Source organism: Megascapheus bottae, chromosome 20 (assembly GCF_031878675.1).
Source record: "Megascapheus bottae isolate mThoBot1 chromosome 20, mThoBot2.hap1, whole genome shotgun sequence".
In the NCBI taxonomy this organism is placed as follows: Eukaryota; Metazoa; Chordata; class Mammalia; order Rodentia; family Geomyidae; genus Megascapheus; species Megascapheus bottae.
This window is the reverse complement of record NC_143528.1, coordinates 3,997,308-4,011,580: the sequence shown is the minus strand read 5'-3', so window position 1 is coordinate 4,011,580 and position 14,273 is coordinate 3,997,308. Positions and strand designations below refer to the sequence as shown.

At 44.1% G+C, this 14,273-nt stretch overlaps 1 protein-coding gene across 1 annotated transcript in view; it reads left to right on the top strand.

Annotated features, from left to right (window-relative positions):
- The first annotated feature begins 1,639 nt into the window (after positions 1-1,639).
- Tacc1 (transforming acidic coiled-coil containing protein 1) overlaps positions 1,640-14,273 on the top strand; it is a 106,178-nt gene continuing 93,544 nt past the window's right edge. The window contains exon 1 of the mRNA XM_090353893.1: positions 1,640-1,717. Within this exon, the coding sequence (XP_090210019.1) occupies positions 1,641-1,717 (77 nt within the window). The 5' untranslated portion in view covers position 1,640. The remainder of the gene's footprint in view (positions 1,718-14,273) is intronic.

Here is a 14,273-nt window from a genome sequence, read left to right as displayed (position 1 = left end):
AGCTTCTAATCAAGAAAAAGTTAATATAGAACACAATTCTAAGTGCTAGCCACTACCTATTTCATTCAGTTAATACTAATTGTATATAAACCCTGAAACAGGCACTAAAGTAGAATACACAGATAGGAAAACGTTATTTTAAAAAAAATCATTTTTCTGAGTGTTGGTGGCTCACTCCTGTAAATCAGAACTACCCAGGAGGCAGCCGGAGTAGAAAAGTCTGAGTCTCTTATCTCCAAAGTAAAAATCCAGAAGCCAGAAGTGGAACTTTGGTTTAAGATGGTAGAGCACTAAAAATTTAGGGACAGTGCCCAAACCCTGAGTTCAAGCTTCAAGACATACACACACACACACCCCATCACCACCACCACAACACAAAACAACCCAACTCATATAACCTGGGTGAGGATGGCTCAAGAATTTGAGATCACAAAGATCTCAGTTCAAAGCCAGCTTGGACAGAAAAGTCCTAGAGTCATCGCCAAATAACCAGCAAAAATTGGGACTGGAGGCGTGGCTCCAGTGGTAGAGCACTAGCTGTGAGCAAGAAGCCAAAGAGCCCAAGGCCCTAAGTTCAAACTCCAGTAACTACCCAGTAGTGCTGGCATGCATGTCTGTATTCACAGCTATTGAGGAGGCTGTAGCAGTAAAGATCAGCAATAACAAGTTGGATACCAGCCTGGGCAAAGCTGTGAGACATTGACTTCAAGGCAAGAAAGCAAGCAGACAGTGACAGAACAAATTCACTGACTGCATGAGAGACAATGACAGAAGAAGACCGGGTGGGAAAGCGGCAGTCAGCATTGTAGACTCTAGGTTCGCAGTGGGTCTGGAAAGATGAACAGATGTGCGCAGAAAAGAACATTCCCGGCTGCTCCATCAAAAGCTGGGATGAGGACAGATGGCCAGAGGTGGGAATGGCTGAGCGTGGGCCCGAAATCCTCCCAGAAAGGCCCTGGGGTCGCCGGGCAGCAGCTGTGATGGGACAGGTTCCATTCTTTTCCTAGGACAATTCCTTCCTTGCTTGTCAGAGGGAAGTTGCCCGGCTGGCTGGAGGGTGCGAGCGCGCTCCCGGGGTCGCGCTAGGAATAACCCCGCTTTCTGCAGCCCACGCCAGGCTCCCGCCCCCGTGGGGCCTGCAGGGGAGGCCACGCCCCTTCCAGGGGCCGCCGGGGCTCCGGCGCCCGCCCGCAGCGCCCCCTCCCGGCGGCCCCCGGATGACACTGCTCCCCCCCCACCCCTCCCAGCTTCCGAGCCTCAGTCGGTTGCTGACTCCGGGCCCCGGGACCCCGGGTGCGCGCAGCCTTCCTGGCCGCTACACCTGTTGTCCCCCGTCGAGGGCCCCTGGCTGGGAGAGAGGGGCCGATCTGCGGGGCCCACGGCGTGACCCCAGCACTGCATCTCGAGGGCGTCCCCGCTGCGCACCCGGGGCGGGGACGGGGTGGCGGCGGGGTCAGCGCCCGGCCGGCCCGGATCCCGCTCAGCGGAAAGTGAACGGCCGTCGCGGCCGGGTCTTCGGCCGAGGCGGAGACCCTGAGGCCGGCCCCCCAGCCCCACCCGCCTCAGCCCCACCCTTCCTCCTCCACCTCCTGCCGAGGTCCTGGCGCGCCGTTGAGCCGCTGGGGCGTCGGGGCCGAGCGATGGGAGGCGCCCACTCACAGAGCCCGCGGGGCCAGGAGCCCCCCGAAGACCGGCCCCCGAGAGCCAGGGAGGCCGCGTGAGTTCTCCAGCCCTCCCCGGGCTGCCCTTTGGGGTCGCGTGTCAGCCGGGATGGGGGGCGCGCGTGGTAGGGACCCCGCGCGCCGCGGTGGCGGGGCCGGGAAGGGGGTCCCCGCGGACCGCGGTGGCGGGGTCGGGGCCGGGAAGGGGGTCCCCGTGGACCGCGGTGGCGGGGCCGGGGCCGGGAAGGGGGTCCCCGCGGTGGCGGGGCGTAGGTTTTACCCAGCCGGGACACGGTTCCCCGCGGGACACCAGTGGCGCCCAGCCGGGGACGCCCCACAGACGCGCTGCGAGCGCACCCGGCCGGGCCTGACCACTCTCCTGCTCCTGTTCCTGCTGCGCGGACGAAATAAGGAACCCCCCCCCCAGTTTTTCGGGGTCCAGGCAAGCTGGAAATCTCTTAAAAGGGCGCTGAAACATTTGTTGGACAGCTGTTTGAAGGGAGGTGTGGCTACTAGAAATGGGGGGGGGCGGGGAATATCTCCAAACTCAGAGCTGAAGCTGGGCTCGGGTTGCCTTTGGGGTTCGGGAACTGTGAGAACTTCCTCTCTTGTTTCTCCTAGAGCTTCGAGATGATCTCAGAGAAAAGAACTGCATTGTAGCAGCAGCAATCGGGCTTTTGTTCTGGGACAGAAACAATTGGGGACACCAAGTACTGTAAGGCAAGCTGTGAGGGAAGTTTGTAGAAAGCTGGATTTAGAGCAAGCCTCTCTGATACGAACATCTTGACGGAGTGGGTGTGTGGATAGCTGAGTCTTCAAATGCTTGATTTTAATATTTCTTTTCGAGTGCATGGGTGTCTTGGAAGGGAGGCAAAGCCAAGGAATCCGTACTCCGTATTTTAATCAGCAAACGTCAAAGCCACTGAGAGAGATAAGCAGCCAACCCTTGGCTTTGGTTGCCAGGTCTGGGTTGAACTCAGGGCCTGGGCTCTGTCCCTTAGCTTTTTTCACTCAAAGCTAGTGCCTTAACACTTGAGCCACAGCTGCACTTCTGTCTTTTTTGCTGCTTAATTGGAGAAAAGAGTCCCAAATTTGTCTGCCTGGATTATCTTTGAACCATCATCTCCAGATCTCAGCCTCCTAAGTAGCTAGGAATCACCAGTGCCCAACTGGCTTAAATTTTAAAAGAATAAGAGATAAATTTTTAACACTGAGATGAAATTAAAGAGTTCTGGAAGCAGGTAGGTTTTTAACAGTTGCAGGGAAGTCTTGATCTCTTTCTGTCTCAGTTATCCCATTTGTAAAAATGGGAATGATAATGCCTATTTTGTGAACTGTTCTGAGATCAGTGTAAGATTATGTTTGAATCACAAGATATTAGAGTTTTATTTCTGAGCAATACAGTATATGTGTTTAGTCAAGGAAGAAGACCGAGTAATTCTTGTAAATGTGTGGCCAGGTTTACTGTATAAATTAAAAGTAAACAGTTGATCATTCATTCCCTCCCTGTGTACAGTACTGAGCAAGGTTTGTTTGTAAAGGTGGCTTGCCAATAGATAACACATCTGCCTCCCCCTGAGGTTCTTTGTGGATCTTATTTGTCAGAGTTTGCCTTGAAATCACATAAATGCTCACCCTTGCTTTTGCCTATGAAGGAGGCTTTTTCTCCCTAGATTTAAGAAACAGGTCGTCAGGTGGAGTTGTAACTTATTGGTAGAGTACTTTCCTCAGGATGTGAGGCTCAGAGCTCCAGCCCGACACCAAATTTTAAAATAAAAATAAAACAGAGAGGGACCAGAAGTTTGGCCTAGAGGTAGAGTGCTTGCCTAGCATGCACGAATACCCAGGTTTGATTCCTCAGTACCACCTACATAGCAAAAAGCTGAAAATGGTGCTGTGGCTCAAGTGATAGAGCTCTAGCCTTGAGAAAGCCCAAGGACAGTGCTCAGGTTCTGAGTTCAAGCCTAAGGACTGGCAAAATAAATAAATAAATAAAACAGAGAGGGGTAGATTGGTTGGTTTCAGTAAAACCTGTAGACTGCTGCTTAGTGAGCCAAACATAGGTGACAAAAGACATTCCCAGGTAAAAGATCCTTTGGAAAGACAGAGTTCCAGCCTTGTAAAAGCAAAAAGTATGATTGTGTTTTTCTTTCCAAATCTTGCCTGGCCTATATGCACCACTCTCTTGAGGACCCAGAAAGCAGGATCCATTGTTAATATCCCTTTGGGCAGGTTTCCTGTCAGACATGTGGCTGTCCTGGATAACACTGACCTAAGGAAGTACCCCCACTTACACTGGTGTTTTTCTCTTGCTCTTTTAAAAAAAATAATAGACTAACCCATTCACAGAGACATTGGTATTGTAAGGGAGAAATTGCGTTTCAAAATGTTCACTGTTTGTATTTCAAAACGATTTAATCAAGTACTAAAAGGAACCAAATAAATCAATAAATCTCTCCTATAAGGGCTCTATTGTAGAATTGAAACAAGCATAGATGTCCATGAAAAGAAACGCCTGGTTTAAAAATTTATTATTATCAAAAACTGTAGCCGCCATCTGACTCTGGCCCTGACCCAAGGAAGCAAATGGCGAGCTTTGGTGCAGGCTGGGTGAATTTCATTCATCCATTTGGAGTTGGGCCAGTGTGGAGAATGTACAGGCTATGGAGTCAGGAAGACCTGGGGAGGAATTCCTGCTGGGTCAATTGCCTGCCAGCTTAGGTTAGGATGCACTAGAAATCGTTATTTAAACTCTTTGGTGGGTAACTTTCTGCATCGTTAATATGGCAATAGTAATTGTACCTATTTCTGCAAATAGAGCAGATAATTTTGGCACAGTCCTTGTCCTCACCAAGTTATTCATTTACCCAGGCCTATACCAGTGACCCAGATCCTGGGCGTGTGCGCAAACATGTACTGGTAATGGTACTTGAACTCAGAGCCTGGACGCTGCTCTAAGCTTTTTCACTCAAGGCTGGCATTCTACCACTTGAGTCAAACCTCTGCCTCTACCTCTAGCATTTTAGTGGTTAATTGGATGTGAGAGTCTCATGGACTTCACTGCCCAGGCTGATTTCAAACCTCAATCCTCACATCTCAGCCTCTTGAGTAGCTAAAATTATAGGCACAAGCTACTGGCGCCAGAATAGATGAGACTCTTTGGGAAGTTCATTTTCTTTCCATTAATTTCCATAGTTTAACTTTTAGAAAATTGCATCACCAAGACAATGAGACTAGGTCTGGGGGTATGGGAGTTTGGTAGTGTTTAATGAAACTGTTGATCCGTGGAGGATTAGTTTGGGCAACATGGCCTAGAGTAGTAAATGATTTGTGGAGAGATTTGAAGGATGAGAAATACAGATCCTGAGAGGATTGGGAAAGTATGGTATGTGATTGATTCTTCTAGTTTGTGTGTAGCTTTTCTGCCTGGGACGTGATGCATTGTTGTAAATTCTTCTTTCTTTTTTTTGTTTTTAGTTGGTTATGGACCTTGAACTTTGAGCCTGGGCACTGTCTTTGGGTTTTTCAGTTTAAGGCTAGCACTCTTACCACTTGAGCCACAGCACCACTTCCAGTTTTCGGGCAGTTAATTGGAGATAAAGAGTTTCTCGGACTTTTTTTGCACCTGTGCTGGCTTTGAACCACAATCCTCAGATCTCAACCTCCTGAGAAGCTAGGTACAGGCGCGAGCCACAGGTTCCTAGCTGCATTGTTGTAAATTGTTACTAGTTATGTAAAATCTTTACATTTGGAGCTTAACAGACAGTGGGGTTTGTCAAAGTCAAGGGGGATTTCTAAAATCTTAGGGATTTTGCCCTGTGTATCATCCTTCCCTCTGCCCCCGTCCCCACTGCCTACAGATTGAATTCAGGGCCTTGCATTTGCTAGGCTAGTGCTCCACACTTGAGCTAGCCCCCTTTTTCCCTTTGTTATTTTAAAGATAGGGTCTCGATTTATGCCCAGGGTAGCCTGGTCTATGATGCTTTGATTTATTCTTTCCTGAGTTTCTGGGGATGACAGGCATGCGCAAAGGTGCCCATTGTGCTTTTTCTGAAGCTGTGATGATAATTATGTGCCACCAGGCCCACTCACTGAGGGAGATGAAGTCTCTCAAACTTACATGCCCGGTCTGGTTTCAAAACCAAACCCCTCTCTCTTTACCTCCCAAGTAGTTAGGATTATAGGCCTGAGCCCCTGTGCCCCGCTGCAGTGTGTTTTTCTGATTATGTCAAAGAGATTTGCTGTTCTAATTACTGCCAAGTCCTCAATGACAAAGCTGAAGTGTATGGATGTCACAGAGAGGAATTGATGGCTTTGAAACTACAGATGCTTCAAAACATGGCTTCAAAATACGCACATTTGGGGAGCAACTTTCTTAGGCCCATTGTTTCCAAATCCATAATATTCTTCATTTGCTACCTACTCACTGCACAATTTGTATTGACACTAAAACATGTCAACAGCCAAGCACTGGGGGCTTCTACCCCTGTAATCCTAGCTACTCCAGAGGCTAAGATCTGAGGGTGACAGTTCAGAGACAGCCTGGGCAGGCAAATACCAGAAACTCTTGTCTCCTATTAACCAACAGAAAGGTAGAAGTGTAGGTGTGACTCAAGTGCTGGAATGCCAGCTTTAATTGAAATAAGCCAAGCCTTGAGATGAAGTCCCAGTACTGTCACATACAAATCAATAAGCAAATCAATAGGAAAAAACATGTCAGTTCTTACTATTGAATTATTTTTAACTGTTTGTATAAACTGTTTTCCTGTACAATGTGTGTGTGTGTGTGTGTGTGTGTGTGACAGAGAGAGAGAGAGAGAGAGAGAGAGAGAGAGAGAGAGAGAGAGAGAGAGAGAGAGAGAGGGGGGGGGGGGGGAGGGAGAGAAACGAGAAACTCAGAGTAAGTTGGGATGGGGTGGGGGAAGAAAACAGCTATCTAAAGTAAAGTTAAGTGAATTATGGTATTTAATTTAGAGAAGTAGCCCAGGCCATGTAGAAATATATCATTTTGAAGGGATGTTGGCTTGCTCCTGTCTGGTGAAGCCAATGTAACAGGAAATGACTTAAGTTTAGATACTGGATCCATTTTGAGTTTGTTTTACACGATCATCTCTTCGGTCTTTTATATATGGATTCAGTTTTTCTACCACAATTATTGAATGGTATGAACATCCTTGGAACTAAATTGACTATGTATGTGAATTATCACTGGATTCTTTATTCCATTGTTTTATGTTATCTTTTTTTTTTTTTTGCCAGTCCTGGGGCTTGTACTCAGGGCCTGGACACTGTCCCTGAGCTTCTTTTGCTAAGGCTAGCACTCTACCACATGAGCCACAGTGCCACTTCTGGCTTTTTCTGTTTATGTGGTACTGAGGAATCAAACCCTGGGTTTCATGCATGCTAGGCAAGCCCTCTACGACTAAGCCACATTCCCAGCCCAATCGTCAACTTTTAAATTAGAGGTAAGAGTCTCACTGATTTTTTTTTTAATCTGGGTTGGCTTTGAACTGAGATCCTCAGCTCTCAGTCTTGTGAGTAGCTAAGATTACAGACATGGGAAGTTCAAGTCCTTGAACATGGATCATTTAACAGTTCAGGATTGCTGGATGATATGTTTTTGAATTCCATCTCTCTCTTGCTCACTTTTACTCCTGTTTTATTGCATTTTCCCCTTGTCCAGTGACAGCCAGTTTTTGTTTTTGTTTTTGTTGTTTTGGTCAGTCTTGAGACCTGAACTCAAGGCCTGGACACTACCCTTGGGCTTTCTCAAGGCTAACACTTTACTACCTGAGCCACCGTGCTTTTTCTGTGTATGTGGTACCCAGGAATCAAACCCAGGGCTTTGTGCATGCTAGGCAAGCACTTTGCCTCTAGGACCCGCTCCTGGTCCCTATAGCCAGCTTTGCATAAGAAAATATTTCACTGTCTTCAGATGGTGGTATGCAGCCCCAGGATCACTGTACCCCTCTCCACACACACATCTCCATTACCCTCCAGCCAGGCTTATCATCCCAACCAACTTGCCAAGAACTGGCTGTGACCCAGACACTTGGACATTTGATATCCAAAGAGGCCCCAGGTGAAGTCAGGAGCTGAGGTGAAACAGGCAGGAGACTGAAAGTCAGAGTTAGGACAAAGCTGTGTGAGATGAGATCATTAGGTGCAGGGGTGGCCAGGTTCAGCCAGGTTCATCCTCCAGGGAGCTCTGACCTTTGACAGGTTTTCCGTCACAAATGTTTCACCATATCATGTATATATTTGGAGGAAGGGGCTTGAACTCTGGGCCTGGGTGCTGTCCCCGAGCTCTTCAGCTCTACCGCTTTGAGCCACAGAGCCATTTCCAGTTTTCTGATGGTTTACTGATGATAAGAGTCTCACAGATTTTTGCTGGGGCTGGTTTTGAACTGCAGTCTTCAGCGGTTAGCCTCCTGAGTAGCTAGGATTCAGGCATGAGGCACCAGTGCCTGGGCAGTTATCATTTTACTGAGCTCAGAAATGTCATTTTAATATTTGCTCATGGTTTGTTACCTGTAAATACCATTATTTGCAAATGGTTCATATATAATGCTGGTTACAATTTTTTCTATTAGCTGAATTAATAGTCTTACAATTCTGTGTGCACCTCTGGTTGATAACTAGGATTTGTCCCTAAAAGTTTAATTAGAGGCTCAAGAATAGAAATATTTTAAGGGTGCTTTGTACTACTGAGTATTGTCATATTTTACCCATCAAAAACCAGTACATGGCTGGAAGTTTGGCCTACTGGTAGAGTGCTTGCCTAGCATGCACAAAGACCCAGGTTCTATTCCTTGGTACCACATACATAGAAAAAGCCAGAAATGGTGCTGTGGCTCAAGTGGCATAGTGGTAGCCTTGAGGAAAAAGCCCAAGGACACTGCTGAGGCCCTGAGTTCAAGCCCCAGGACAGGCAAAAAAACAAAAACAAAAACAAAAACAAAAACAGAAAAAAACCAGCACAAAATAACCCTAGGCAGTAGCATATGACAATGACAGTTTGTGTGTGGCCTGCATGCCTGTGTGCTGTTACGGGGCTTGAATCAGGGCATGCATACTATTAAAAAAGTTAATCCTTTTAACACTTAAGTCACAGTTCCACTTCTGGCTTTTTGGTGATTAATTGGAGATCGTCTCACAGTTTTTCCTGGGCTGTCTTTGAACTGTGATCCTCATATCTTAGCCTCTTGGGTAGTTTAGAATTATAGACATGAGCTACCTGTTACAGTGACAATCTTACAGCATCTTTTCTGATGCATGGAGCATTGTCATTTTAAATCAAGGCAAAAAAAAGCCAGTCTGGTTTTAGTTTTGATATGAGTAGAGTGAACTTTTTCCCCATATATTTATTAGACATTTTTAATTTAATTTCCTACTTTTTATTTACATTTCTTATCAACTTTATGCTGAAATTATTAATTTGTCAACACATTTGGTAACTGTTCTTTCCATAATGAGTCTGGCTATCATTTATGGAGCATTTACAGTGTAGAGAAGTACGTTATGTGTCTTGCATGTACTCAGTCATAAGCTTCCCTAGTACAGCCTCATAAGCTCGGTGTTCTAGGCTTTGTGTACAAAGAGACAAGCACAAGTCACTCACCAGTGAGGGACAAAACTGGGCTATGATACTTAATTCAAAAATCGACCCCAAACCCACCATTTTCTTTTATTGTTTTAAAAGGAAGATTTTATTTTTTTGTATTTTGCCAATCCTGGGACTTGAACTCAGGGCTTTGACATTTTTCTTGAGTTTTACTTGCTCAAGGCTAGAACTTTACCACTTGAGCCACCTTTTTTTTTTTTTTTTTTGGTATGTGGTACCAAGGAATTGAACCCAGGGCTTCATTCATGAGAGGCAAACACTCTACCACTAGGCCACACTCCCAGCATGAGGAATGTATTTTTAAACTGTACTTTTTCTTACCTTACAGAAAAATTGACGGGCAGGGAGTGTGGCCTAGTGGTAGAGTGCTTGCCCAGCATGCACAAAGACCTGAGTTCAATTCCTTGGTACCACATATATAGAAAAAAGCCGGAAGTGATGCTGTGGCTCAAGTGGCAGAGATCTAGCCTTGAGAATTCCTCAAGGACAGTGCTCAGGCTCTGACTTCAAGCCTGGGAGTGGCAAAAAAAAAAAAAAAAAAAAAGAAAAAAAGAAAGAAAGAAAGAAAGAAAAAGAAAGAAAAGAAAAATTGAACAAATACTCAGATTTCACTATTATTGGTATCCTATATTAATATATTAGGTTTGTTACAGTCATTACATGATACTGATACGTTATTGTTAACTACAGTGAATGTTTCAAATTTTCTTAGTTTTCACCTCAAGTCCTATTTCTGTTCCTGGATTCCCATCTGGAACACCACAGCACAAATTCAATAGTCACAGTTATTTTGGGCATAAATAAATTTATCATGGTTTTTTTTGTGGTTTCTTCCTTGGTCCAAAAAATAGAATATTGGCCAGAAATTTGGCCTAGTGGTAGAGTGCTTGCGTAGCATGCACGAAGACCTGGATTTGATTCTTCGGTCCCATATCCAGAGAAAAAAAGCTGGAAGTGGTACTGTGATTCAAGTGGTAGAGCTCTAGCCTTGAGAAAGCCCAAGGACAGTGCTCAGGCCCTGAGTTCAAGGCCCAGAACTGGCAAAAAAAAAAAAAGAATGTTTTTCTTCTAGTTGTTTTATAGTTTCCTTTGAGCTCCTTTTTCAGTCTGGTGGTACTGGGGGCTTAAATTGGGGGCCTTCTACTTATAGCAATTTCTCTACCACTTGATCCATACCTCCAGCCCTTTTTGTTTTATTTTCAAATAGAGTCTTGGTTTCTGCTTAGACCAGCCTGAACTGCCATTTTACTATTTATACTTCCTATGTGACTGGAAAGCACATGCCACTGAACCCAGCTTTTTACTAGTTGAGATGAGATTTTGTAAACTTTCTGCTTGTGCTGGCCTCAAACTTCATCCTCACAATTGTAGCCTCCCAATTTGCTAGGATTATAGATGTTAGCCAGGGCTCTAGGCTACTTCCTATTTTTTATTAAAGAATTTATTAACATTGATTTTTAATCATATTTCAAGTCTCTTCATATTTTTAGCAAAAAAATAATAAACACTCTGAAATTTGTAGAATCACAGATATGAAAAAAAGTTCTAATAAGTTTTTCAAAATAGCTAATTACTTCAGTAAAAGTATTAAATGGTAAATAATTCTCTGTCTTCCCACCGATTTATACCATTAAAAAATTGCTATTAGGAGCTGGGCACTGAACAGAGTTCCAGGGTCTCAACAGATTGGAGAGAGACTCAATAAATGGGACTACTAAAAATAAAAAGTTTCTGCACAGATAAAAGCATAGCTACTAAAGTAGAAAGACAGCCAACCAACTGGGAAAAGTTATTTACCAATAATACATCAGACAAATGTTTAATATCCAGTATCTACAGGGAACTCAAGAAACCAATCCCCCTCAAACCCAACAAACCAATCACTAAATAGGCAAGGGAAATAGAGACATAAAAAGAAGAGGTTAAAATGGCAGAAAAGCATATGAGAAAATGCTCATCATCCATAGTCATAAAGGAAATGCAAATAAAAACAATGCTAAGACACCACCTTACCCAAATTAGAATGGCCAAGATTCTGAACTCAGACAATGACAGATGACACAATGACGGATTGTGAAGAAAAAGAAACCCTACTGCACTGCTGGTGGGATTGTAAGCTAGTTCAGCCACTCTGGAAAGCAGTGTGGAGGTTCCTTAAAGAACTGAAAATTGACCTTCCCTACTATCCCACCATACCATTCCTGGGCATCTATCCTGAACATCATAACCCAGGATATGATAAGGACACCTGCTCAGCTATGTTCATCAGTGCACTATTCACAATAGCCAGGCGATGGAAACAACCCAGATGCCCTACTGCAGATGAATGGATACAAAAAATGTGGTATATATATGTATACAATGGAATTCTACATAGCCAACAGACAAGATAAAATAATGGCATTCGCAGGGAAGTGGATGAATCTAGAGCAAATCATGTTGAGTGACAAAAGTCAAGACCAAAGGAACAAAAGGCGCATGGTAGCCTTAATATGTGGCTATTGGATCCAAATAGTACAAGAGTGATGACTCAATATTTGTGTACCCAATGCTATGGACATGGTATTGGAAATATAAACACAACTACATAGGCATAAAAATTTATGACTATAAATATAATGTTTTATTACATAGTTTAATATGTATTTATGACATACAAACCCTCAGCCTAATTTTAATTATGTTCTAAAATCTAAGTGCTAGTGATTGTATATAGAGATTCCCTTTTTGAATACTTGTTTGTTAAACATGTCATTTGAAATATGATGTAGAAATCAATGTAAATGAAATTTTTAAATAAAAAAAAGCTGGCACTGGTGGCTCATGTCTGTAATCCTAGCTACTCAGAAGGCTGAGATCTAAAGATCAGTTCAAAGCCAGCCAGGGAAGGAAAGTTCATGAGACTCTAATCTCCAGTTAACCAGCACAAAACCAGAATTGTGGATCAAAATGGTAGAGCACTATCCTTGAGTAAGAGCTCAAGAACAGTGTACAAACTCCAAGTTCAAGCCCCATGACCTACATATATACATATACATATACACACATACATACACACACACATATATATACATATATACAGTATATACATATTCATATAATAACATTTGGGATAAGAATTAATCCAATTAATTTTTTCTTTTCATTCTCAGTAAATATTCAGTTACTTTCTGTGATCAAGAACTGTGAACATTACACAGCAATTTACATGAGCAGAGGAAAATATTTGTAAAACCTATGTTGAAGATGGACATAGGCCCAAGGGGACATGACCTTGACAATGAGTGTGGCTCGGAAGACAAGGACATGTGCAGCAGACTTTTCTTATAGATTCTACACTAGCCCAGTGAATTTTCAGTCATCTCAAGCTTGCATTTTTAAGTGATGGAGCTTAATGGGCTGAAGTGGTGGCATCTGCTCTCTGCTCACCTCTGGGCTTTGTCAAAGCCTTACATTTTTTCACAGATCAGATGTTTGCTGTTCGTAATATTTTGTAGAGTATAGGAGATTTATGTGAGTAATGAAGAATCATTTAATTTTACTCTTTTTTGTTTGTTTGTTTACTAGTACTGGGGCTTGAACCCAGGGCCTCAAATTCTCCCTTAGCTGAAGGCTGGTACCTACCACGTGAGCCACCAGTACCAGCTCCTCTTCTTTGTCTTCCAGGTCTTTACTTGAAGAGACTTGGCAAGCATGGAGAGGTTTTAACAAAGGGAATCATTTACTTAGACCATTCTCCATTCTCAGAAGTCTTGCTGTTAATGATATTATGAATGTAGTTCTAAAAAATTATTGGTGTAGGGCTGGGAATATGACTTAGTGGCAGAGTGCTTGCCTAGCATGCATGCAGCCCCAGGGTTCGAATCCTCAGTACCACCTAAACAGAAAAAGCTGGAAGTCGTGCTGTGGCTCAAGTGGTAGATTGCTAGCCTTGAACAAAAGAAGCTCCAGGACTGGCAAAAAATATTATTAGTGTACATTAATTGTACATGGAAGATTTCATTGTGACATTTTCTTATATGTATACAATGTATGCTATCAACCTCACACCCTCTATTACCCTCCCCTCCCCTTTTCTTCTCTTCTTAAAACAATATCAACAGGTTTCATTGTTCATTCTCCTCCTCCTCCTCCTCCTCCCCGCCCCCTCCTCCTCATCCTTCCTCTTCTCCAACACCCTTGGGGATTGAACTCAAGGCTTAGACACTGTCCCTGAGCTTCTTTTGCTCAAGGCTAGTACTCTTACGACTTAAGCCACAGTGCAACTTCCAGTGTTTTCTGTTTATGTGATACTGAGGAATCAAATTCAGGGCTTCATGCATGCTAGGCAGGCTCTCTGCCACTAAGCCACATTCCCAGTCCCCATTGCTCTGTTCCACCCAGCCAGGCCCTGGTGGCTGAAACCTGTAATCCTAACTATTCAAGAGGATGAGATCTGAGGGTCCTAGTGTGAGGTCAGCTTAGGCAGAAAAGTTCATAAACTTTTTTTTTTTGGCCAGTCCTGGGCTTAAGCTCAGGGTCTGAGCACTGTCCTTGGATTTTTCTCAAGGCTAGAGCTCTACCACTTGAGCCTCATCACCATTTCTGGCTTTTACTAAGTATGTGATACCAAGGAATCGAACCCGGGTCTTCGTGAATGCTAGACAAGCACTCTACCACTAGGCCAAACTCCCGGCCCTCATAAACCTTTTATCTCCAGTTAACTAATAAAAAGACCGAAGTAGAGGTATAACTCAAGTGGTAGAGCACCAGTCATGAGTGGAAAAAGTTGAGCAGGCCCATATTGGTACACCTGGTTGCATGCACACACACACACACACACACACACACACACACGATCAATAAAGCATCTCACCCTTACCTTCTCCATTCACCTTTCCATGTCCTGACAATATTTGACTCCAACAGGGCCTGTGTCCATTTCCTGTCATCCATTCTTTTTACTGTATATTGATTGTACCAAGGGGTTTCACCTTGGAGTTTCACAC